The sequence below is a fragment of the Eublepharis macularius genome, chromosome 6 (assembly GCF_028583425.1).
Source record: "Eublepharis macularius isolate TG4126 chromosome 6, MPM_Emac_v1.0, whole genome shotgun sequence".
Taxonomy (NCBI): domain Eukaryota; kingdom Metazoa; phylum Chordata; class Lepidosauria; order Squamata; family Eublepharidae; genus Eublepharis; species Eublepharis macularius.
Window position 1 is genome coordinate 118038499 of NC_072795.1, and position 27015 is coordinate 118065513.

At 41.6% G+C, this 27015-nt stretch overlaps 1 protein-coding gene across 5 annotated transcripts in view; it reads right to left on the reverse strand.

The window, feature by feature from the left end:
• Positions 1–4331: 4331 nt before the first annotated feature.
• The window catches only part of LOC129331969 (solute carrier family 22 member 15-like), a 36877-nt gene continuing 14193 nt past the window's right edge, over positions 4332–27015 (reverse strand). The window contains exons 5-12 of one of the 5 annotated variants that reach the window (XR_008597302.1): positions 23880–24009; positions 21553–21774; positions 13880–14020; positions 13368–13456; positions 11301–11347; positions 8056–8128; positions 6797–6955; positions 4332–5847 (exon numbers count right to left, since the gene is read on the reverse strand). Coding sequence is in view for 3 of the 5 variants with exons in the window: in XM_054982677.1 (XP_054838652.1) it covers positions 5821–5847; positions 6797–6955; positions 8056–8128; positions 11239–11347; positions 13368–13456; positions 13880–14020; positions 21553–21774; positions 23880–24009 (950 nt within the window). In the remaining 2 variants the exon portion in view is untranslated. Of the gene's footprint in view, positions 6956–8055; positions 8129–11238; positions 11348–13367; positions 13457–13879; positions 14021–21552; positions 21775–23879; positions 24010–27015 lie in introns of all 5 variants that reach the window. The other 4 variants (XR_008597303.1, XM_054982677.1, XM_054982678.1 and 1 more) reach the window with 4 other exon arrangements.

The window sequence follows — 27015 nt, forward strand, 5'->3', positions numbered from 1 at the left end:
TTTCAGAGCGATCTAAAACTGCTAAAGCTGCAATATTTTCTCTAGGGTAAGTGGCCTCTTTTTGCTATTCTAATTTTCTCCCTAGAGAACTAGTAAAATATTCAAGTCTCCTTTTATTCAGGATATTATATCTTATGCAGTATTCAATGCCTAGAGCAGAGTTTTTCAAACCGTACACCAGGGTACCCTGGAGTTCCTCTGTACTCTATCAGTTTATGAATGAGAAAAAGAAACATACTTCACTGAGCAAAATATGAGTCCAATAACACAAGGTATGAGCTTTCAAGAGTCAAAGAGTAGACTCTTGAAAGTTCATACCTTGGAAATCTAGTTGGTCTTCACGGTGCTGTTAGTCCTGGATCTTGCTTTTCAACTGCAGAGCAACACAGCTACCTCATCACTACTGATCTGATTTTCATTGTGCAGCCAGCTACGTATGGCAAGTGTACTATAGGGCACACATTTGATTCACCTAGGCACTCACAACACCCAGCCAATGCCCCACAAGAATGTACCTTCTACAATATGCCCACAGAATCTATGCAATATGCAGATTCTGTAGCAAATGGTTAGGAAGTTTTGGTAGGTTAGTAAAAAGTTTGAAAGTCTACAGCTGCGCTCACTGGAAAGCTCTGCAATATTCATGCACATAGAATTTGCAGAGATCTGCTCAACCTGCTAATGGAACGTGGACATCAACCAGTAAGCAAAGCAGCCTGAGAACCACAGCTGAGAATTTGGGGGAGATATTTGAGAAGTGACAGCTGGGAAAAAGAGAAGGAAAGGCAGAAGCTAGAGGAAGAACTACAGAAAAGAAATATAGCCAAAAATGGTACTTACCAAGTGGTAACAGAGAAAAACATGGACGACTGACTACTTCTAGCAGAGAGAACGATAAACAGCACAGGAAGCAAGTCCACTCTATGGACTTTTAGTTAAAGTTTGTAGCAGACTGTCAGCCTGATCATATTCATGTGGACTTGGCAGTTCATCAAGTTCAATGTGGCTTAATCTGAAGTGAACATATTAACATTGCAGCCTAGTATTACCCAAAATGATACTTCTAAACTTGCAGAGCAGACTAGGCCACCTAAACAGCCCTTGGAAGAGGCCTGTCTCCAATCCCCCACCAGATGCAGGGGGAAGACAGAAACACTTGCACAGGAGTCAAGGAGGTTGGTGAGGATGCCGCTGCTAGGCAGAGGCACGTGGTACAGTCCCCAGGCACAGCGGGTCTAGGCAGGGTTCAGTGAGGATGGGCACCGTGCCACCTACCACTGCCCACCAGCAAAGATGTTCTTGCCATCCAGTTTGCAAAGTGCAAGGAAACTGGTTGACCAGCCAGGAGCCAAGTAGGCCAGCAAGAACACTGATGTTGGGCTGAGCCATGGGTTTAATGCAGTGGCAAAACTAGACACTGCATTGCCTGCCTGGCCTCATTGCTCCCCAGGCTAGGTAGGGGGTAGAGACATACACACACACACACACACACACCCAGAACACCAGCCAACTGGGATTTTTCACAGCAACCTTAAGGGCCAATCTGTATACATAGTTACCAGATTTATTACTACTAAAGCATATTGGTAATAGTAGTTTCTCCTGATTGCTTTAATTTAGGGTCAGGATCCAAAGAGCTATGCTCAAAGTTGCACATGGATCCCAGGACGTTTGTAGACCCCCACTCCTACCACAGCTCTTCATTCCTCCTTTTGGAGGACTGTGCATTCTAGCATGAGATGCTGAAATTGGCAGGGAAGACATCTGGCAACATGGTCTGAATGCTTTCCACTCATTCTGGGATCTTTGAGTCCTGGCCTCCTTCGAGTGGCTGGCTTACAGAATCATAAAATAAAAAGCAGTGGACTCACAAAATATTTTCCCATAGTGCAACTGAGCAGTCAAGCCCAAAATGTCAAGCCTACTCCATGCAAGACGACAGAGGACCTATGGATCGAGATTGGGTTTAGACCAGGAAGAACCAAACTAGGTGACCCGCACAGTTGTTAGCAGTCACATTCTTCCTAAGCACAGTAACACAATTCTAAGCCCACTGACTCTAATGGACTTAGAAGGACGTAACTCTCCTTAGGACTGCACTGTTGGTCTGTCATTATCTTTCAGATTTGCTGCAATGATGAAAGGGGAACTATTCATGCCTTCCTCAGCTACTCAGAAGAAAGGCAAATAAGGAAAAAGATTGGCATGCATTCTGGCCAAAGTCGAATGGCTTTAGTGTACACAAAATTTAAAAGGAGGCAAAGCCACCCCACCCCATATTAAGTATTTTGTGTTTTTCAAAATACAAGCAACATAAAATAGCATGTGATTAAAGCTGTAAAACTGTTTCAAACAGTTGATCATTGCTGTCAAGCCGCTGTCACATTTAGAATGGAATTAAATTCCCTTAAGTAGCCAACAATTTAGAGCTTTCAGAAAAGAACAGTGTAATCAATTATAAAAGTAATTAGCTTCACTGCATTTTCTACAGTAGCATACATCAATTTTCATGCTTTCTGGAATCATCTATTTCAATATTCCAATTTGCAAGTTCTGCAAACTTGATTAACTACAAAAATACTTGGCTTGATCCTGGCACTTGATTGTAAATAAAAGGTAGTTCAGTAATTTGGGAAGCAATTTTAAAATGAGAAATACTTGATGAAGTATATTCTATAAACTGCTGGAAGGTAATTGCTTATAGTCAGGTGTGTTTGTAAACTCAGCATTATTTAATTACATTTAATTAGATTCTTTGTAATTGAAACATTTGATGGTTGAATGTTGCCCTATTAAACTGATTTAGAACACCTGCAATATGCAATTAGTTCTTCCAACACCAAACATAGTTTTAGCTACAAACCTGCCAATTACATTTCTCCTTTCCTGGCTGATTACTAATATTGGTTATAATCTAAGGAGAGCATAAGCACTTCACTCCAGAAAGCAGAGCTGCAAAGACTAACCTATCAAGGGAAGAAGCTGACAACATACATGTAAGATGAGAATTTTTCACATTTAGTCAGTTTGCTACTGGACATATTGAAATGTTGATGAAAACCATCTTTCCCTGGAATGACTTTTAGTCCTCTCCCCCTAGAAAAGCTAAGAGAGTCAATGGACACAGATTTAATGGAGAACTCTATCAACAGCTTTGTGAAAGATTCAGTCGATGCCTTTGTGACTACTTTGCAGGTCTCTTTAGAGAGAGATCCTGCTTTCCCCAAGACTGTAACAGGAGGCGGGGTAACAATAACAAGTGCATTGCTTGTCCTGAAACCTCTAACCCAAGCACCTTTGGAGACACAGAAATCAACTTTTCTGATCTTAGAACTCTTACTGTAACAAGGTTATGTTTAATTTGATCTGTTCTTGCACCTTAGGATAATTGGTGTTGGGGGTTAGCAAATGCTTAAAGAATTCAACCTTAAAGATTCACGTTGAACCGTATGGTGTGTAAATCACTCATGGGGTGAGTAGCTCCTATGCCATATTATGATACTAATGGTCAACCGACAATTACCTATTGAAGCACAGGAAACACCAAGTCAATCAAAGAAGAAATTCTTAACTCATTCTCCATGTTTAGAGTTGCCTTAAGGTTCAGCACAGCATGTCTGAAGCAAATACTTTCTGTCTGAACACGCGCTTCACAGATTGCAGAAGGCTATTTATGAAATAATTTAAGATCTGTGTATTACCAATATACTGTTGTAATTATCCAACAAGTATCACCTCGGTGTGGGAATTTGTCCAGGGGATGTAGTGATGAGTAGCAAATTTAGAAACATGCCAGATTGTGCCTTAAGCATCTTGCTTACTCACCGCATCTAGACTATTGTTAGCAATTTTCTTCCCGTGTTCTACCCAGATGTCCTCATAGTGCCCTTTATGGCCTGAGAGTGTAAAATGGACCCTGAGCTATAGAAAGGCTTGGTTCTCTATATGGACCTTAAGCAATTCCAAGAAACCATATCCGAGGCAGATAAATAAAAGAGGAAGAATACAAAATTCTTATTGTACAGCAGATCTGGCCAAATGCAACAAAATTTTTCAGGTCAAATTCATAGGATCATTCAATTAAGCAATATTTTAAACTGATAAACTACCTCTTCCAATTTGTAAGGCAAGGCAGCACCCTTATTCACCTCTGTTGCCCCCGTTTCTGCTGAGATCATTTCATGCAGTGAAGACGTTTATTTCCAAAGGTGACTTTGTTCCTTCCTGAGGCAAACACGTACGCAGGAAGTTAACTTGACAAACTACCAACATTTTAGTATACGCTTAGGAGGATCATTTCAAAGTTATAAAGACAAACCACAAAACTCCTACCCATTTAAACTGAAATTGTTTATTAGCCATTTTCTACACCATGTGGAACACAACGCAGGCAAAACAGCCTCTATAAAGATACATTAAATATCTGATATAAGAACCATTTCATGATATGGCAGTAAGTTTTGAGAGAATTATCTTTGCATCTCACTTTCACAATCAGAACAAATGTATGTTGCATTTTTATTATAAAAATAAAGATTTATAAAGCTTTCCATATAAATTTATTATAATACAAGAATGTAAAACTCCACATAAAAATTGGTCTTCATCTTTTTTACCTATTTTGACATGAACAATAAAGGAAAATAACGGAGTACCAGAGGACACTTTGGAAGAGATAACTATGTGCTCTAAAGCTCAGAAAAATGGAATGCGTCAAAGAAAAAACCCTGGTTGTCTGCCCAATTTATTACTAAGTGGAGAAAATCAATTAATAATAGATACTTAAGTGAAAATCAACTAAAAAACTTAGCTTTGGGGCTATGTACATCACTTTTAAAAAGTTGGCCTTGAAATCAAAAACTGTAAATGTAAAGAACTGAGGCAGTCAAGTCTTTGTCAGACATCAACATGATTTGACAGGTTGACATCAGTCTGCCTAAATGCCACACATTGCAGAATGTTGGTCTACATAAACGTACTCTGTTAAAATACTATTTTTAATGTTCAGGATTCTCCCTATTAATTAAGGGCCAAATGAGGGGGGAAATTCCATTTGTGTGGTGATGTCATGCTGTACAAACTTTTCCTGTCTCATAAGCTTATATAGTTCAGTTTTTGTCATGATTTGCAAGAATACTTGGTTCAAAGCCCACAATTGCTTCTGGATCGCTTACCTACTTCCTACAGCACATGTATACTGTGATTTATGCATACAAGCAATACTGTTTAACAATTAATAGAAACAGTAGCAAAAGGCATCTTTGGTCTTTATAAATAATACAACATTCATTATAAAACATAAACTGGAAAACAATGGCATTGCACAGAGTCTGTAAAATTTAAGAACTGAAACATCTCTGGATATTCCATGCTTTTCTGTAGTCTTCCAATGAGAAGCTAATTTATGAAGCAGTGTGCTATGTTTCCAACTAAAATTCCAAATCCACATAAATAAGCCTAAATGCAAGTGCACAAATAAACTATGACACTTTATGAGTAACAGTGTGTTTAGGATAACAATAAAAAAACCTAAATCAAAATCTAGGATTCTTTCCTTTGAATTTTGTTACATGTCTATTGCCTTTTGTAATAACGGAATGTGGTATTTTAAGATGAAGATTTAACCACTTAATTTTTCCTTACAAGTTTCCTTAGCTTTTTTCCATTTTCACGATTAATGTCTGCATGAAAATAAATAACTGTAAATCCCATAATACTTTGCATACTGCAGTGTGATCATCTTGATGGCACCACACCTGAACAATGGAAGCACCACTCCAGGAGACACTTCATTTTTCAACCGCAATGTTTTTTGAAACATTAACTGTTTTCTTCTAACTGATTTACCTGTTAAACAGATGAAAAACTGAATAGTTAGAATGCTCAACAAGTTTTAATGCCCAGTTTGCACAGGCTTATGTAAAAAGAGAAACTGGTTTTATAAACCAGAAAAAGCATTATGTTAAGAGCTCCAACTTATTGTTTAAGTTGAGCCCAACTATTTCAAGTGCTTTACTACATGAGTATTTCATGCTGCTCAGTTTTTGCCACAACACCAACAGCTGTGTGCATACAGTAACAATGCTACTATCTCCTCACTGTTACAGCGAACCTAAATTTTAAAAACTAGCGATTACATATTTTACATCAACAAATGATATTTTCACAAAATGGCCACCATATTTAATTCTTTGTGAGAAAACTTTGAGAGAATTTTATTTGATGTTGGGTTTTGAAACATTCTGTGGAAAGTTAGAAAAGGTCATGTCAAACATCTGTAATTCCAAATGCCACTGCAACAATATGGTCACCAAAATGGAAATGCATCTTTTTAAAATGACCATGGCGAACCTTTTCATGACAATCAATATACAAACAAAACTAAGCTACTTTAAAATTAGGTAAGTTTTTATTTGCCATGTATCTACTGTAAGAAAATCTTCCAGATGGCTTTTCTAACAAAGTAAAGCAAGAAATATAAAACCAAGAGTTCTTCCTGATATCATATATTAAGCAACCTGTCAGTAACATAACTAAGTAAAGGCAAACAAGCTAGAAAGTAAATGAGATAAAGATCCTGCCGGGCACATCACTTCTCAAAATGCTAAATGCCATCTGTTTTTATCAGCGTGCGAAAGACTTTGTTCTTGGATTCAGAGGGAAATAACGAACTGCATTTGAGGAGAAAAAACTCAGAACAGAAGAAATTTCAAATGAATGAAAAATCCTGCCCCCATTCTGTTAGGTAAACAAATTACATGAAAAAATTAGAAACAAAAGATCATTTTTACTCTGCCTTTTTATTTTTAAGTATTTGATAGGTAGGGGTCTGCAAGTCTTCAATGGTCTCCGCGATGGGTCTGTTAAGAGTTTCTGGAAGCAGAAGAGTCAGGAAACCAGCTGATAACCCCGTGATGCCAAAGATCATAAATGGTACAGATGGCCCAAGAGACTTCTAAAATAAATCAATAATTAATCCTTCATCAATTGATGCCCAATTGCATGCAGTACATGTACATAATTTAATAACACAGAAAAATCTACTACCCATAACTTTAATTCCATGACTTCCTAACCCCATCGCCTCTCCTATACAACTCCCTCCCTCTGTTTTTTTTTAAAAGTGTTTGATTGCATGAACAGGGATTAAGAAAATTAATTGTGTAAGGTGAAGGTATGAATGGATTTAAAAGCTGGAAAAGAAGGGAAGAACAGATAAACTGAGGGCTAGGATTGCACAGTAGCTAAGACTCTGATCTGTGAAACATAAAGTCCCCACTTCAATTACTGACTCTTTCCTGAACTGGTTAGGCAGCCATAGGCAAGCCACTCTCTCTCAAAGCCAAGTGTCCTATTTGCAACATGGCAGCAATATTCTTGACAAACTCTAACCCAGTGATTACAAAAGTGGGCAGTGGGATTATCTAGGGGGTCCTAAGTAACAAGAGGGTGGCAGGGGGGTGCTGGAGGTGGGCCCCTCCAAGCATGTTGTTTGCTTATTTATGATTGACCAGACTAGATCCTAAAGAAAAACACCTTTCTCACTTCAAGTTTCTGCCTCTGCATGGTGCTGAAATCTGGTAGAAACTCTTGGAATTTTTAGTGAACACGGCATCAGAGCTCTAGTCAGACCAGTATACTGCATTCTGAGAAACTGTTGTCACTGTATGTGCTTTTGTCTCTTTGTCATCTTTCAAGTTTTTGCTGGTAAGGCCTTAACGTAACAGTATTTAATCATTAAATGATTTGTTTCAGAATAAAAACATCAGAAGCAGAAAAATCAAAGCAGAAATATATACAATAGTTTGGACTATCTGAAGTGTGAATTTATACCAGTACCAAGTAATTAATTCATTGAAGTAAAAAGTTTTAATTGACTCTTGAATAAATGTGCAATTAATTGTTACTGTTTTTAATTTTGTTATCTTCCTTAGTGCCTTGTGCAAACTGCTATTATGAAGAATGCTTTTTATAGGATAGGGTAGGGGGCAGTGGACCAAAAAAGTTTGGGAACCACTGGTCTAACTTTACAGCAACAAGAAAAAACACACTTACCATAGAGGGAACAAAGGGAGCCAAAATGCCACCCAATCTGCAAGTCATTGAACAGACACCTAAGCCAGCATTTCTGTTTGAAAGAAAACATGGTATCAAGCTCAGAAGAGACTGGCGCCAGCAGGTGGAAGCCAACCACTGCACACACCTTCCAACAAAATGCCTCCAATCTGGGCAGCTGCAAGGACTGGGCTCCTCCCAGACCTGTGTGGCACACCTCCCTGCGATGTTTTCTCCCCCTACCCCTTTCCCTCATGGCAAAAGGATGGCCTGAATTGGGGTCAGCTGCTTCTCACTTCCTTACTCCTAAGCAAATGAGCAGCAATGGCAACCACAAGTTCCTACTAACCGGGAGAAGGCAAGGGGGGCAGTTGCTGCTTCCACCTGCCGAGCTAGCTGCAAGTAACTGAAAATAATCAAGCAAGCTACAAGTGGCAAAGCTGCAGAAAGAATTGCTGCTGCCTTTTGCCACCACTAGCTGCTCACTCATTCCACTTACTGCTGTTGCCCCAGACACCCTTGTGATGTTGCAAGTGTGTCTATGACAATCCCTCATACACAGGTTAAAATGGCATCTAACGACAGCAGAAAACAATGAGGGGTGAATGGGGGAGTTTGTAGTGTAAGGGAGAAACTGATTAAAACTACCCTTCTTTCCAACAGTGGAAATCTAATACTAGGTCCAAACCCCTATCAATAACTCCACTGTCTCAACCAATGTATCTAGTAAAAATGTTTCAGTCAGTGGCAGACAGCTCTGATGACATTAAGGAAGCAGTCTCAAAAAGCTGCATCAATAAAGGGACAGGGCGTGACTATAGACTTTACTACCATTGCTGTAAAGATGATTGTACAGCACAGTTCCTATGTTTTCTAATATGTCAGTCTTATGTTCAGTTTCAACATTTCTTGAACTCTGTAGGGGATTTCTGCTGGTATTAAATCCTTGTAAACTTGCAAGGATAAACCCTATTACATGTTTACTGAAATGTCTTTGAACTGACTGTACTGACTCACACTGCGTAATCTGCCTTGAGTCTCAGAAAGGCAGACTATAAATAACATAAAATCAATCAATCAATCAATCAATCGCCATGATGATGATTTATATAGAGTATTTGAAACCTACAAAGCACTTTGCAGCATATTATCTCTGTAATCCTTACAACACTCCTTTAAGGACAAAAAGTTATTTTATCCCCATGGCTTAAGTATCACTGTGTTTTCATCTAGTGATGTCGTTACTTAGGGCCTGGAATGACCCACTGAGTTCCAATCCAATCTGGCCCATGTAACTTTGGGTGATATATCTCTAGTTTAAAAAAGAGCCTCTTCTGGCATGAATCAGTAATTAACTCTTTAGGATATCTGCATCCCCAAATATTTTTTTATTTATATATTTGAAGAATTTGCATACCATTTTTTTTACAAAAAAAATAGTTTCCAACAATAATGCAATACAATATGCCAAGAAATCACTTAAAATTTAAAACAACCATTGAAGAGCTTACAAGAAATAAAATTAATATAAAATGCCCTTAGGAAGAACAGGAAGAACAATTTTTGCATGGTACTAAATACATTATCTGAACTGAAAAAATGTGAGGTGTTGCTGTGCCTTCAGGGGCCACTGCGCCGAGAGAATAGGATGCTAAGCAGATGACAGAAGCACACAGCCATAGGCTGCCTGTTTAAGTGGAACTCACGCCATGTTTGCATTCGAAACTACAATTAGTGCAATGTCTGAATTAAGTCACATTAATATGGTGCAAACTAGATGAAGAAAACTAAGTAATTTTGAAGTATTACCACTAGGTGGTAGCAAAAACTTATTTTCAAATTACTCCAGAGTTCATTCTCAATCTTCATCGCATAATAATAAAACCTTTTAGAGATATATTCCTAAAATGGATTGAAGCATGCAGTATTATTTCAGTTGATCCTATAGGTGGAAAAATCATAATACCGAGCCGGGGGTGGGGGAGGGGGGGTCATCAATATTTTTTACTTGAAAGGCAGGATATAATTTTATTTCCGATATACTGATTTAAAATATATGATGGCTCCCTCTAATCCCAAATTTGTTTTTCCATAGTTTCTCCATTAAGAGAAGGAAACTATATGCCTGAACATGTCTCACAATCCCTAGAAAAGGGCAAATCATTCCAAATAGGAAGTTGCAGCCACCCCAATTATAATTTATATTTTAATAGCTTGAAACACCTGTCAGTACTTAAACTGAGATACATTCCCTTGTCTATCATTCACCTGTTACTGTCAATTTAAAGCTTTGTTTCCCACCTTTCCCACAAAGATCTCCATGGGGTCTCAGTTGTCAATCTATGTACATGGGCAACAGTATACAGAAGTAAGTGACCCTACAGATATCTCTAGTTCAAGGCCACTTTAAAGTTTTATAGGGCCAAAACTACATTGAACTAGGGCAGGGGGAGGTTAAAAAACCAGAAAGCCTGTGAAGGTCTTGCAGTACTGGCAAAATATGAGCAACTTGGTGAGCCCCAATAATAACCTGAGTCTCAAACCAATTGCTATATCTGAATGCTTTTTAAAGGCACCCACAAATACAAGTCATTACAGTAATTTAAACTGGATGTTACTAAGATGTGGGTAACTGGAATGGTTTTGTTCTGCTAAAGTAGTTATGAGCTGCTTTAGCTGACTCTTAGGTAAAGAGTAATCCACAGTGTTGCATAAGAATTGTTTTACTACCAGCCAATAGCTTTATTTACATTCAGCAAGGCCAACGAATCTGTAAATGGCCAGTCTGGGAGCACAAAGGTTAAAACTGCACAAATGTAGCCTGCATGTTAAATATAGCTACTGCCAGGGTTTTTTTTCTGGGAAAGAGGTGGCGGAACTCAGTGGGTTGCCCTCGGAGAAAATGGTCACATGGCTGGTGGCCCCTTGATCTCCAGACCGAAGGGAATTTAGACTGCCCTCCAAGCCAACGGCGCGGAAGGCAATCTAAACTCCCCTCTGTCTGGAGATGGGGGGGGGACACCAGCCATGTGACCATTTTCAAGAGGTTCCGGAACTCTGTCCCACCGCGTTCCTGCTGGAAAAAAGCCCTGGCTACTGCTATTTTAACTGCCCTGAGTTGTGCTGTACTGCTATCATTATTTGAAAATTAGGGTTCAAATAAAAAATTCAGTTTTTATTTACCTCACTACTGTTGGATAGAGTTCTGAAGTATAAATATATATGATATTGAAGGCAGCACTTACAGTAAATTTTCCATATAAGGCTAAGAGAGTGGGACTGAAGAAAAATTCTAGAAGAGAACAGAAAAGTAAAAAACAATCACTTGCAAAAATGTAAGCATGACTCATCTCTTTTGTGAGCAAAGTCCTCCTAGGCAGCTCTTAGTAACTACAACCAATGTCTGGGAACCATTCATTTCCAAAGTAAATTTGTTTTAAAGATTTACAAGAATCATTAAAATATCGATTATTCCAGCAGTCAATGATAAGCTTGTTTTGTGATCTTTTCCCTACCCAGAAATGTTTTTAAAAGCTCATAGTATGCAATGCTGAAAAAGCTACATTTAATGAATATGACTATATTGGAGGCAGAAATTTGGGTTGGTATATCTGTCTCTGTTCTATGTATTTGTCCAAGCTGTGTTTGGTTTTAAAAGTCTCGTATACACCTCTTAAAGTTTATTCTTGGTGAGTATACGCTACTGATGAATAGTTTGGTATTTATCTGGACTTGTCTTACATGTATTTTCCATTAAGGGTGCTATCAAATTTGACCACATCTGCGTTCCTTATCTTGTTAACATCTCAAATCACAATCTTAGAGCATCCTTTACCCTACTGCGATTTCAATCTATGCCCTCGGCAATATTGTCCAGACGTTATTCTCACACTCCTATTGTCCAAAGGGTCTGTATATGTGGATCTCATACATTCGAGGATTTACCTCACTTTACTCTTTTCTGCCCTTTATATTCTGACCCCAGATCTAAGTTTCTGGTGGGAATTGTATCTGGTCTAAGCTTACATACACACACTGAGAAAATCTCATTTTTGCTTTCCAATGTTGACGTGTATGTTTCATATAGAGTTTCACTTTTTGCCTTTTACTGCTATGAAAATAAGGTCTAATGCAGCAAAGAAAGAGGGTGTTACCTGAACTTGCAGTTAACTTACTGCTTTCTGGTTTTAATTGGTGTCTGTTTTAGTGGAATTCTCCCCATGTTTTGGTAAATCTGTATTGCATATATAATTGTATTTTACCCAATTTTTATTTTATTTAAACGGGTTTTTGTAATTTTGTGATAGCCTATAGCTATACCCAATAAACTCTGGCTGGCTGACTGACTGACATAAAGAGTGCTATTACAAGTATCCACAATGCAATGCAGTTCACTGCTTGAAACTACCTACCAGTGCAGAAAGACAACTATTAATATGTCACTACAAAATGTGATCTTGTAGTGGTACGGTAAATGTAAATGGTAAATTGCTCTAGGCTGAAAACAGCCTACATGTGATATACTTGTGGTTACCATAGAGTGGTCACTCAAATACAGCCACCCTCAATTTTGGTTAATTGTTTTCATACAAAAATCATTTTGAAAAATCTTCAAGCAATGGATAAAGGACCACAGCAAATATAATTCTCTCTCTTTCCCCAATTCTGACACTCCTTTTAACTCTCCATGCAAAAATAGGATGCACAATCAATGAAGTATGTGGCTACACAAGGCTGGCATCAGCACACAGAAAGATGGGCAGCTTCCAGGGCCCATGACTTCTGGTGGGGTCCACTACTCCACACACTGCCTCTGATGCCTGCACTCACATCCTTCCACTGCCGGCTTGTGTGAATGTTTTGTGACCTCTGCTCCCAGCTGCATATGCCACTTACTATTGCTGGAGAAGAACATGGGGATGACGCATAAAGCATTAGCATTCCTGGTAGCCATGGCAGTGTACTTTGCAAATACATATTGGCTCACTTCAGATGTTATGTGAAGCTACAGTTTAATTAAACAAACCATGGCAATGAACCCAGCATTTTTCATGTGCCTCAGAGATCTGGTTGTGAACAGAATTCTAGTTTCACAAATGAATCATATTAAATTTAAACCATGGTTCCACATGATTCCTGAACTGAGTCAATGTGTACAGTTCAAAATGCAAGCTTTTAGTTTATTTAGGAAAATTTCACAATGCTTTTCTTATTTGCCACTACTACATGTGTTCAGTATTTTGTTTTCTGATATGACCAGTTGTGTGTACATTGGCAAGAGTTACATTTACTTTTTTTAAGCACATACTCACCACCAGTATTCTCTGGCAAGAAGATAGTAAATATACATGCAAAACCTGCAAATATCAAAAAAGCAGTTGTACTTTTACGTCTTCCTGACCTACAGAGAAAAAATAACACAACTTCAGTCTGGAAATCCTCAAGGATTCATATTTTTCAAAAAATATTTGAAATATTCTTAAAGACATCAATGAGGAAAAGAATCAGGCTGCCGAGTACTATATGTCCAAATTTTCTCCAAGTCTCAAGAATTGAGCATGTTAATGTTAAACAGAATATTAATCTTTAATGAGGCCATTGATGTATGAAGCAGGCATGACTTCACTAGGCTAAAAAAGCAGAGTTCACGTACTGCCCAAGCCCAACAGGTGATCAATCCCAGTACACAAGACAATTTTGGGACCTCCATGACAATCATAGTTTATATAACTCAATAAAACAAAAGTTAATGCAAAGCTTCTCAATGTAATTTTAGGTCTAATGATACAATTTCCTAAAGAAATTAGACGTTTATTAGTCTTACCAAGGTTTCTCAATGAAGAACATACAAAGTGGAAATGCTGGAATTTCGACAAGGCCATAGAGAGCCACATTTAGATACAGATTTCCTCCTAATTCACCAGCATTCAACGTTAAGCCATAATATACAAGGCTGCACACATACCTAAAAATATCAGTAAAAGATTGATCAGCAGATGATGATTGCTGTAAGCAACATTATTTAACGTTTAAAGACTATACAACAGAAAAACATAATCTTGTGCACACATGAGCCAATAAGAACTCTAGCAAAGACGCTGATAGTTATCAGAATACTTCTTTTTATGAGTGGGAAAAGTCCTCCAAACATACCATCGATTCTATCATTTCTTCATGGTGCAATTTCTGCAACAAGAAGCGTACTTCATCCACTGTTGGCCCATGAATAACAGGCTGAGACACCCAATATGAATTTTGTTAAAACCAACAAAACCCCAAATTTACCAGCTTATTTCGACTAACAAGAAACTCAGAATCAAGCCATGAGTACACACATCCCCGCCCTCCTATGTCCCTCATCCCCATAAGCTGGAGAATGAACAGCCTTGCCCTGTATCTACACAGCAGGATGGTAGCAGCCCCCTCCTGTCGGCAGCAAGCAGGAAAGAAAAGGTACTAGCGGAGCACTGGAAATAGTTCAGCAGTTCAGGCCTCTCTCTCTCCTATCCTCTATCTTTTGGGAGACAACAACATGTGGAGCAGAAAGTTGCAGGCCAGCACCAAAAGGTGGAGGGGAGCTGTGGGGAGGGGGGGGCAAGGCAACCAAAACACACAAGACAACCATGATTGAGTTAAAAGAGGCCACAACTTTATTGATTTACAGCTTGCGAAGCATTGGTACTGCATACGGCACAGATCTGAGTATCAGCTGACCCACCTGCCAGCCGATGAACCCCATGCCCCTTCAGACCATGGGATAACAATTAGTGGGATACCACATGGGTGTACACCCTTGTGGATCCGATGGCACCTGGGAGTGAGGCGGACCTGACAGCCCCCAAGCTTAAGGGGATCCTCATAATAGGGAAACTGAGCTCACGGGCCATTTCCCCCCAAACAGATCAGTGCCCAATGACCAAACCACCTGCTCCACTCCAAAGTTGTGATAAAAGGGAGGGCTAGGTGGGATGATGGCCACAAGTCAAGTGCCAAGGGGCAGGGCCTGCCTCTCCTTACAAGGGCCAGCAGTGAACCTGAGAGGAAACTGCGTCTCCAGGTCCGCAGCCCTCTCCCCTGCCCCACGCTGCTCAGGCTAGCCTGCTCTAATTGGCTGGCCTTGGCATTTGAATCAGGGTGGCACGAGTTGCCCTGCCAAGAGCACAGTGGCTGCTTTGCACCCTGCTCCCTCCTGCGCTGCCTGCAACTGAGTCCCCCAGTTAAGTCTGGAGGTCAACATTACTCATCCTGCTAGGCTCTTAGCAGGAAAGAGACTCAGTCCCTTCTGCCTCCATGCAAAACAAACCACAGGCAGATAAAAATGATACCAGGATATTGTGCTGTGGCTCTCATTCATACACACCAAATGCCCCTGTATGTATGTAGGAACACACAAACAACTAAAATCTCTAAATGGAAATTTTAGTACAGTGCTTATGCTGTATTTCTCATACCCTTCATCTCTTAGCCATTATATCACAGAAACTTTGAGGGTGTTGTCATGGACAGGAAAACAGAGTTGCGCTTACCGTAACTACTGTTCATTGACGTCTTCTGTGCAGACACACATGGGGGACTGCGCCTGCGCAGACCTGCAGACCGGATTTTTCTTTTCTAGACTACGTCCACTAGGGGGCGCACGTGCGCACCAATGCGCATGCGCGGCTTTTCCCGCCCGAGCGACATTGGGCGACGTCGCCCCCTTCCCCTCAGTTTCTCCTTTGCCGCCGAATGCCTTCACATTAGATGGAAGAACACAGCGGGGTAGGAGGGAGAGTTGTGTGTCTGCACAGAAGACGTCAATGAACAGTAGTTACGGTAAGCGCAACTCTGTTTTCACTGTCCGTCTTCTGTGCAGCCCCACATGGGAGACTCACAAGCCACTTACCCAGGAGGCGGGCATGTGTTCTCATTGAAAAAGGGATTGAAGCACTGCTTGACCAACAGCAGCCTCCTTCCTTTCCCACACATCCAGAGCATAATGTTTAGCAAACGTGTCGGAAGACAACCACGTTGCAGCTCTGCAGATGTCTAACAGAGGCACCCCCCTAAGGAAGGCCGCAGAAGAGCTTGTGCCCTGGTGGAATGAGCTGTTATTTCCAAAGGGCAAGGCAACGTAGCCTGCGAGTAGCAAGCCCTAACAGTCTGAGTCACCCAGCGAGAAATTGATTGAGCTGTAGCAGCCTTTCCCTTCCTGGGCCCATAATAGCATACAAACAGTTGTTTTGCACATCTAAACTGTGAAGTACGTTGAAGGTAAAATAAAATAGCCCTTCTCACATCCAAGGAATGTAAGGCCCTTTCAGAGTTATTAGTAGGGTCAGGAAAAAATATGGGCAAGACAATATCTTGCGAGGTATGGAATTGAGTAGAGACTTTAGGTCTGAAGCGAAGGTCAGGTCTCAGAACCATTTTATTTTCATGGACTTTCAAAAACGGAGGATCCGACCTTAAAGCTGCCAACTCGCTAACTCTGCGAGCAGATGTAATGGCGACCAAGAAGGCCACCTTACAAAACAACCATTTTAACTCACAAGTAGCTAGCGCTTCGAAGGGCGATTTCATAAGCCCCGCCAATACTACTTGCAGTGACCATTGAGGAACAATATCTTTAACCTGTGGAAACATGTTATACAATCCTTTCAAGAAGGATTTTGAGAGGCTGTGGGAGAAAACTGTTTTCCCATCTATCTTAGGGTGGAAGGCTGAAATGGCCGCCAAATAAACTTTAACAGAGGAATTAGAGAGTCCCCCGTCCTTTAGAGACAGGAGGAACTCAAACACAGATGACAGCTGGCAATCCCAAACATTCACTCCCTTGTCACTAGCCCAGGCTTCAAAACGCTTCCATTTAGCAGAGTATGACCTGCGAGTAGTGTCCCTACGTGCATTCAGCAAAATCTCAGCTACTCTGTCAGACATTCCTTCCGACCCATAATGTGCCAAGCAGTGAGGCTCAGTTTGGGTAGGTCGTGATACCAAACCCCCTTGTCGGACAGAAGGTCCGGGTTCAGAGGGAACCGATAATATGACCCCTGTGACAGCTGCATGACATGTTGGAACCAAGCTTGTCTGGGCCAAAAGGGCACTACTAGAATTATGTGAGGCCCATCTCCCTGAATCTTGGTGACGATTCGAGACAACAGCGGGAACGGAGGGAAGGCATAAAACAGGTGCCCTGTCCAGAGTATCTGAAACGCGTCCCCTAGGGAATGGCGACCTAGACCTCCCCTGGAGCAAAATTGTGGAGCCCTCTTGTTGTCCTCTGATGCAAAGAGGTCTATGTCTGGGAACCCCCAGTCCAAAAAGATGGTATTCAGGTAGGAGTCTGCTATGGTCCACTCGTAATTGTTGGATCGCATACAACTCAGTTTGTCTGTGATCACATTTGTGGTGCCCGGAATGTGGACTGCATGAATAAACACGTTCCTTTCCCTGGCCCAGTTCCAAATTCGAATGGCCTCGTCGCAGTGCCTTGGAGGTAGTGCCCCCTTGCTTGTTCAGGTAGAACATCGTGGTGCAATTGTCCGTGAGCACCTGAACGGATTTCTGTTGTAGCGTGTCTGTGAATGCGATAAGGGCATAACGTACCGCTTTCAATTCTAGCAGGTTAATGTGATCTTCCCTATCCTGCTCTGACCAAACCCCATGTGCCCTAAGGGACCCACATTGGGCTCCCCCTCCTATCGTGGAGGCATCAGTCGAGATAGTGATCTCGGTTTGGACTGACCCAAAGGCAACGCCACCTAAGAGATTAGCTTCACTAAGCTACCATCGTAAGGAACGAAGAACCCCTCTAGGGATGGAATATCTCTTGTTCTGAGATTCGTGTTCAAAATCATGAACCGAGAGGAACCACATCTGGAGAGGTCGCATATGCAACCGGGCCATAGGGGTAACTGCTGTAGACGAGGCCATAAGGCCGAGTAGTCTCTGGATAGCAGTCGCAGACTGGAACCTACATCTCGAAAACAGGTTCACCATCCTGCCAATCTTTAATGCGTGTTCCCTGGGCAGAAAACCTCTATTTACATCGCCATCCAGTTCTATACCGATAAATAGTATTCTCCTGGACGGGGTAAGGTTAGACTTTTTGAGGTTAACCAAAAGTCCTAACCGGGAGCAGGTAAGCATCACCGTATCAATTTGGACCCGAAGGTCATTAGCAGAGGGTGCTGCCAAAAGCCAATCATCAAGGTAGGGATAGATGGTACAACCTTGTTCCCTCAAATATGCCACTACAACAGCCATACATTTAGAAAAAACTCGGGGGGCTGTTGATAGTCCAAAAGGGAGCACCTGATAATGGTAGGTCCTATTATTACAAAGGAATCTAAGGTACTTCCTATGGTCAGGATGGATGGCAATATGGAAATATGCGTCCTTGAGATCCAGAACGGCGAACCACATGTCCTCAGGCATTAACTGGAGGACTGTATTTAAGGTAAGCGTTCTGAACCATTTAACGAGAACGAACTTGTTAAATTCTCTCAGGTCTAAAATAGGCCGTACTCCACCATCCTTTTTGTCTACAAGGAACATCCTAGAGTAAAAACCCCAGGAGGGGTCTTGAGGAAGAACCTCCTGCACTGCTCCCTTTTGGAGAAGCACTATAACCTCCGTCTGTAACTTATCAGAAGAGGATTGCACTGCATAATCAGGAAGAGACAACACAGGGTAAACATCAAACTGAATTTTATAACCAACAGCAATAACGTTGAGTACCCAACTATCACGGGTAATCTCTGCCCATGCAGAGGCAAACTGAGCCAATCTGTTTCCAAAAACGACAGACTGTTCAAATTCTAGTCAGAACTGCTTGGGTTGAGTTGCTGACTCTTTGGCATCGGGGTCCTGTTGAGTGCGCCGTGGCCGGTAACTAGGTCTCCTGCGGTGGAAGGTATTCGCAGGGGGTTGGAAGGGCCTGTAGGACCCATAACGTGGATACGGTTGATATCTATGTTGCCGAATCTCACGATATCTCACGATAGCCTTGAGACAAGCAGTACTGATACCAATTGTCGGTGAACTGCCTGGATGGGAGAATCCCGTAGGAGCGAGCTGTCAGTCGGTCTTTACGCTTCTACGAGAGGTACTCATCCGTTCTGGATGAGAATAGAGATTGACCCTCGAAAGGTAGATTCTCTACTTTGTTTTGTGTCTCGACAGGCAGTGCAGTTGTGCGGAGCCATGAGTGTCTGCGAAGCACGATGGAGGATGCCAATGCTCTCGCAGAGGTGTCAACCGTGTTGCGACCAGCGTTGATTTGTTGTCACGACAGCCGTAGCGCCTCATCAAGTATTACTTTAGCCAATACTTTTTGATCAGCAGGAAGCTTTTCCATGAAGACCGCCATGCGATTCCATAGGAAAATCTGATAGGCTCCCATGATTGCCGAATAATTGGAAATTTTCAGTGTAAGGGCCGCCGATGAGCATAATTTCTTGCCCAATGAATCTAGCTTCCTGCTTTCCTTGTCAATGGGTACAACATGGGAACCCTGGCGCTGACGGGTCTGCATCTCCTCAGTAATGAGGGAAGAAGGTGGTGGATGAGCAAAGAGATGCATACAGACGTCATCTCTGGTCTTATATAGAGCTTCCAGTTTACGAGATGTCGGGTAAACTGATGCTGGCTTTTCACAGATCGTGTTGATGATTTCCACTAATCCTTCTGTGAATGGGAATGAGGATTCCCAGAGTGGACATACTGCAGAATTTTATCTTTCGGCTTCGGATCTACAGCCGAAATCTCGATGTCCAGAGAACGGGCCATACGGACCATCTGTTCTGTATAGAGCCTGTAATCTTCCGTTGGAGAAATACGACCAGTCCCAATAATGATGTCCTCGGGTGACGGGTCAGACGGAGGGCTAGGGCTCGGATCTTGATAAGGCCCGCGCTGCTGGTAGGGAGAACCCCATCCGGGTGACCCATAGCAGGAGAAATCGCTCCGTATGACACCCTAATACTCTCTGCCAAGGGACGGGGAATAGGATCGGTGAGACCTTGCATAGAGGGAGCCTTCTCTCTCAAAACCTCTCCACGGTGAATGATAGGGTAGATTCTCTCTACCAGTAAAATCATCAGCCGGCCCGGCACAGGATGCAAGAGGTGGAGCGTCAGGCAGGTCACCGTCCTCACCAGAAGAATGGTATGATGGAGGAGACAGGTGCGGGGAAGGAGTCTTGGGCTTCTCCCAGAACACCTCATCAGTTTGGACCAAAGTCGATTGTCTGTGCTTCGACTTCTTCTTGGCTTTCTTCTCACCCTGAGAGGGCAAGGTACGGTCGTAGTCTCGACTCCGAGTCACCAGATCCGATGTTGTCAACGGATCCGAAGCCTGCGGTTCCGACCGAGCACTAGGCTTCGGAGCGAGGCTGAGGCGAGTCGGCTCCGTATGTTTTGGAACCGATGATGTTGGTTCCGGCATCGGATCCGACGGTTCAGGAGCCGATCCGGCCAGGATGTTCGGATCCGACGAAGTCCTCTGCACCTTCGGAGTCGACGTAGACGGTGGTTCCGACCTCGAGGGAGACCTGGATCGATATCGTTGCTTCCGAGTTGGATCCGACTTTGAAGGCTTCACGCGATCCGAAGTGGAGCCCGAAGCATCTTTCGGATCCGAAATCGGAGTCGGGGTTTGTCAGAACCGATCCGAAGAGCAGGAGCGGGGGGTGGAAATGGAGCTACGGGCAGACTGTGCAATCACTGATGGGGCTTCAACTGTCCCGCTTACTGGCGACGGACCTTTTTGAGGGGTATCCGCGACTCTTGATGCCCTCATAGCCCTCCTCCAGAGTAGGGCATTCAACCTGTTAGCCCTCTCAGCCCTGGCCTTAGGCGTAAATCGTTGGCAATGCTCACACTTCTCAACGATGTGTCCTTCGCCCAAGCACTCGAGGCAAACGGAATGGCCATCCGTCCTCGTCATCTTGGTAGCGCAAGTCGAACAGCATTTGAATAAGGCTTTCTCAGCCATCTCTCGCCAAAACAAACGATCTCCTCACAAAATGGCGTTATCTTCTTCACAACGGACAGCTAGATCTTTACCGGTCGGCGGCAAAGAAGAAACTGAGGGGAAGGGGGTGACGTCGTCCAATGTCGCTCGGGTGGGAAAAGCCGCGCATGCGCATTGGTGCGTACGTGCGCCCCCCAGTGGACATAGTCTAGAAAAGAAAAATCCGGTTGGCAGGCCTGCGCAGGTGCAGTCCCCCATGTGGGGCTGCACAGAAGACGGACAGTGAACCTCAGTTCTCAATCCGATACACTGAAGAGGGGGGGAAGCTTATGAAAAATCAAGACACCAAGATCTCACAATTTCAAAAGAAAGGGTGATCAGGAAAACTAGTTCTCTCTTAGGTATTTATGTCTGTTTGATGTACCACAAACATTAAAACTGTTCCAACACAGCTTCAGAATAAAATTTCTCCCCATTAGGATTTGCCTTTCCCATGTGAGATTAATTCATGTACTCTCTGAATCTCTTTTTATTAATTACCAGATGTACATCAAGATGACAGTACGCCACCGAAGGACTGGGTGTTGAACTAAATTTAGGACACTGGATGCTGAGTTATCCTTTTTCACTGCTCCAGCACACTGTTTCAGTTTCACAGCAATTCTTTCTTTTCCATTACCAAGTGCAATGGATAGTAGAACTTTCTCTGCTTCTGCACTTCTGCCTTGGGAGTACAGCCATCTTGGTGATTCTGGAAGCATACTGAAAGAGAAATATTGCAACAAAAACACTTGAGCTTACTCGCTAAAATACTGTCTTTTTTAAAGTCTGCATATTAATACAAGTGTCTGATTATGTGATAATCATAGAGTTGGATCTAGAATCAATTTTCCACCTGTAGAGCAGAACTTTCTCACCTTCCCCTTGCAACTGCAGCCCACTGATCTTCATGAAATGCTGTTCCTGGTCGACAGGGAACTCAAAAGACTACATGAGAGGGGTCTGCAGCACAAAGAGAGAATCAGTGGTAACTTTCAATTTAGTCAGGATCCAACTCTATGATACTAAATGCTTTCCAAAGTTTGACAGAAATTTTCTAGTATAGAGAACTTGTAAAATATATATAGAGTCTTGTAGAGATTTGCAATCTGAAAATTGATTAAAATATTAAATTCTACAAACCACTGACAAACTAATGCACTAGTTTATCATAAATTTCTTTTTAAAACCCTTTAGTTGAGTAACTCCATTTTCAGTCACAAAAGAGAAGAACCCATTGCTACAACCAGGAAGGCTTCCATCTTCCTAAATCCAAAGGGGCAGAATACTCCTGCTTTTGCATCTGCCCCTTATGGCTGCATTTCATAGTTATAATTTAATCTAACAATGTATTCTCAAGAAAATAAAGAATGCATACATTTTTTCTTTCATCTCATTATAATAAAGCTTTAACATGGGCACACTTGCCTTCCGTGTATGCAGTGAGATGGATCGTGTCCAATCTCATTTTTTTTCTTATTGCATTCTCTCATTGCACATTATCAGTGCAGCAGCTAACTAAAGCCCATCAGACTTCCAAATGGCAAATGAGACTTCCTCACCACAATTCATTTTAAATTACTATTAGTAGTGTGAAAGACAGACTAAATAAGCTGTTTCATTCAATAAGACAAGAGGAACACAAACCTACTGGAAATGACGCATCGTAATTGCTTGTTACATTAAAGCCATAACCAATTGAACAATCACAGTAATATTACAGTAATGTGTATTATAATACCATAGTCACAAGACAAAGTGCAAGAAGGAAAACATCTTTTACTTGCTTTATTTTTAATTAATTTTTTCTCTATAGATTTCTTCTCTGCAATCCATTTGTGTCATTATTCCACCAGCTACTCTAAGAATCTATATACATTACATGCAGCTTCATTATACAAAAGGATATCTTCCTTATTATAAATTCGTTCCCAACTTCCCATGTATGTGTCTGTATGTTTCGTTTTAATCATCTTTCATTATTTTGTGTGTGTGTGTGTTTAAGCACGTTTTATTGTTATTGTTTGCTGCTTTACGGGCCCTAAATTGAGTGGAAAGGCAGCTTAAAATGTTTTAAATAAATTAAATACATATTAGGCTTTATGTCCAGGTATAGATGCAGTATTTAAGAGATGGGGCACAGTCCACAAACTCACACATCCCTAACCTTCTCTTTTCAAAACTGATTGTACTGAGCAGGATTCTGTCTGGCACGTGGAGAGTGGCACTCAGAGACCTGAACTGCCCCCCTCCTCCTCCCCACTGTAGCCTGTTGTGCCCTTCAACATGTCCTTGGGGGTTGGTGGATCTCTGGAAACAGCAATGGGGAAATTGGCAAAAACCCTCTTCCCTTTTGTAGTAATAAAAGAATCTTCCCCACAAGTGGAAAGCATGGTTTGGATGCATCCTGACATGTAACTTGACATTAGCTCTAAGGTCAACACTAACTACAGTTAGCTTTCTGCCACAATCTGAAGTATTTGCATGTCCACCAGAATGGCCCCTCCTGCTCAGGCACCATCAGCACTGGCTATTCTGCAACTGGCAGAAACACAGCGAGAGGCCCTGCCAGGCCCGACCAGTATCCATCACTCCATTGGCAGGTTTCACTCATTTATAACCTAGTTTCCTTGTCTGCAGCCTTGGTTTTTTTGTTAGGAAAGGGAAAGGTGGGATATTAAATAAATAAAATTTATCTTCCGGGGTGCAGTACATCAATGTAGCCTTAATATAGCAAGCAAAATACCTACCAAACTTTTATTCTGCCTTCCAGTGACAGAGTAAATTTCTTTCAAGTTAGCTCACACCTACATAAAATAGTTACTTACAAAGAGAGAAGAAGAAAGAAAAGTCCAGGAGAATTTGATACAAAGGCCAGAAACCGCCACTCCCGTATACAATAACCCAATAAGGCATAAACCGCTATGCCAACTGCGAATGTCACATTTGTTAACGAGCCTGAAAGCAAAACACAGAAATCAGCTACTGCATTAAATACTAGTACCATTTCCCTAGTATCTCAAGTTCTCCCAACAGCATCAATGTAGCAGGGCCACAATTCTAAAAGCCCTTACTCTTGAAGAATCCAAATTACTTAAGAAAGACACTTCATGTATATTCTAATCTATAACCCTCCTAAAGTTTAAAAGACATGAAATGCTTTGTGGACTTGTGTGCCATTTATAATGAAACACCTTGCTCATGGTATCTTAACCCTTTACATTCCTCAACCTTAGGACAGCTAACAGAGAGCAACAATTTGATGTAAAATTTTTATTAGATTCCAATTATTTTTTAAACTGAGGTAGATTAAGCGAGAAGTGAAGGACATGCAATAGATTCAAACTGAGCAGAGAGGGTACAAAGAAACATAGCTGATGCATCTTTGTATATTCCAATAAATAATCCAGAGGGAGACAGAAGCTACAGAACAAAGGCAGAAAGCTTCTCCCCCTCCCAAACTTATTAGCACTTCAATTTGAATCATACTGATTTGAAAAACTAAATCCTCTGATTTCAATTAACATATACTAAGCCAATATTCATAGGACCCTGACCTTATGAAGATGTCGTTTGAACAGATATTTCTTAAAAACATTCTCAATTAAGGCAATTATGGAAGAATCCAAAGTTAAAGAACAAAATGCCTGCCATCTACTGTATGTAGTGTAAGAAATAATAAATACCATAAGGAGAGTTCACAAACTGCAGTTGAAAAACTGGAGCTTATGGACCCTTTGACATGGTTGCCATGTCTACCAATACATCATCAGTGTGCTATTGTGAAACAGTGGCTCCCTCTCCCTGCCAAGTACTAATCAACTGTCTCAGCCTGCTCGATGGCTGAGAGATACTAAACAACACAGCACCTGAAATGGCAGGCAGCAGGGAGTGGAGCACCTCTTCAACCTCTCAATGGCCAGCTCTGCCGGGGGGGAAATGATAGGTGAGCCAAGAGAAACCAACAGGAGGGAGAAACCATAAAGGGAAAAATAGACAGGAAGCAGTAACAGATAAAATGGGAAGGAAGCATTTGGAGAGAAGAAGAATCAACAAGACAATGAGAAGGCATGACTCGTTACATTTTCTACAAGGTAATAATAACACACATGGGGAAGTAGGGGTAGAGGAAAATAGAGGGATAATCAAAAAAGGTACAAGACCACATTCTGTTTACAACTCATCTACAATGGCATAACTGAAAGACTTCCCCAAATTAAGAAAACAAATGATCAAGCCACCCCGAGAGCAACTGGCGGGTTCACATGTGTTATACATCGGCTGTCTCTTGATGGCCCAGCTGAATGTATGAACTAATTCCATCAAAAAGGCATTCTGCAATATGAAAGCTCTATCCATGGTGCTTGATCTATCAGAGTGCATTCACATATACAAGCCACCACCTCTACAATTATCTAGTGATAAACAACATGCATCAATGACAGATGCAGTGTTCTTGCAACGTTCATTTAGGGGACGAAAGTTTTGATTACAAACCTTTGGACAGGGCCATTTTTAAAATAACTCTATATAGTGCCCAACTGTCACAAAAATTACCTAATAATGACATCAGGGAACCAGCAACACAATGTCGCGGTGTCTCCTCCTGCGAGAAGTGTGTTTTTGTTCAGCTCCAGTCAAACAGGAATAGGAGTGCTGGAGCACTATATAACACTGCTTATTCAGGATGGGTGAGTGGTTGTCATAATGGGTGCAGTAAAAAACGGGGGAAGACTTAATGGAAAAACCAACAATGCTGGGAAAAGTTGAAGGCAGAAGGAAAAGATATGTGAGATGGACTGACTCAATGAGGAAGCCACAGCCTTCAGGTTGCAAAACCTAAGACAGGACATTTTAGAGGTTGTTATTTCATAGGGCCACCGTAAGTCAGAAGCTACTTGACAGCACGTAACAGATACAAAATGCCTGCTTTCTTTCACATCTTCCAGAAACCTCCCCTATCACTAATAAAGCACTCAGAGATTGAGATCAGCTGCCCCAAACCTAATTTAACAGGAGTTTGAGCAGGCGTTTAATCATGTTTACATTCATGCACACTGTTTATAAAAGTTTGGGGCAGTCAACTAGCCTGGACATGAGCCATTTATGGGTGAAATCGAGGAAATTTTTGGAAGTTGGCAAGTGCCTTTTTTCCCCTCATGAAACCTGCCCCTGTCTAATAAAAGTGTCAGACTCCTCCACCTTTCTTTTTGGTTCAGAGGAAGGAAGGGGAATCTTTTTGTCATGAGACTTGCAAGGGACTCAGCCCAAGATAGAGAGATTCCTTATTCCTTCTCTAGACTCTAGACAAGGTGAAATTGTCTCTGTCTCTTTTCTTTCCGAGAGATCTGGAAATGAGGGAAGTATCTCCTGCTTTTCAAAGGCTTGTAAGGATACAAAGATCTTCAGAGGACTTTGAAAATATGTGGGGACCACTCAAGCTTAGGACATATGAAAGAGGCCTTCACCTTTAAGGACAATTGGAAAAAGAAGGCTTGCACTGGCATGCATTCACAATCTTTTCTCTGGGTTTTCTGGTTGTTGTTTGGGAGAGGGGGGTCCTGTTTGGGGGAATAAAGGAAGAAATAGGTACTCTTTTAATGTTTAGGGGGTTTCCCTAGATACGTAGAAATCTTCCACTAGTTTAAAGGTAGCCACATTTTGCTGTTCTAGTGATCTACTTTATTTTAGAGGGAATAATATTCAGAAGTTGGCCAAGTAGGTGTCCTGCATGCTTTCAAGTTGCTTCTGGGAGCAGGCCCTATGGAAATCAAAACCTACGGGAAAACAGAGTACTGTTCAGTCACCTGTAAGTCTGACAAACAATTTCAGTCCATGTGCCATGCTGTAGGAGGGAGGTGGTGGGCAAGCATTGGGAAAAATGGTTTCCTTCAAACTTTGGAAAGCCGTAAATGTAGATGTGGCATATGACAGGGAGAAAAAAATGCTATCATAAAAAATTAT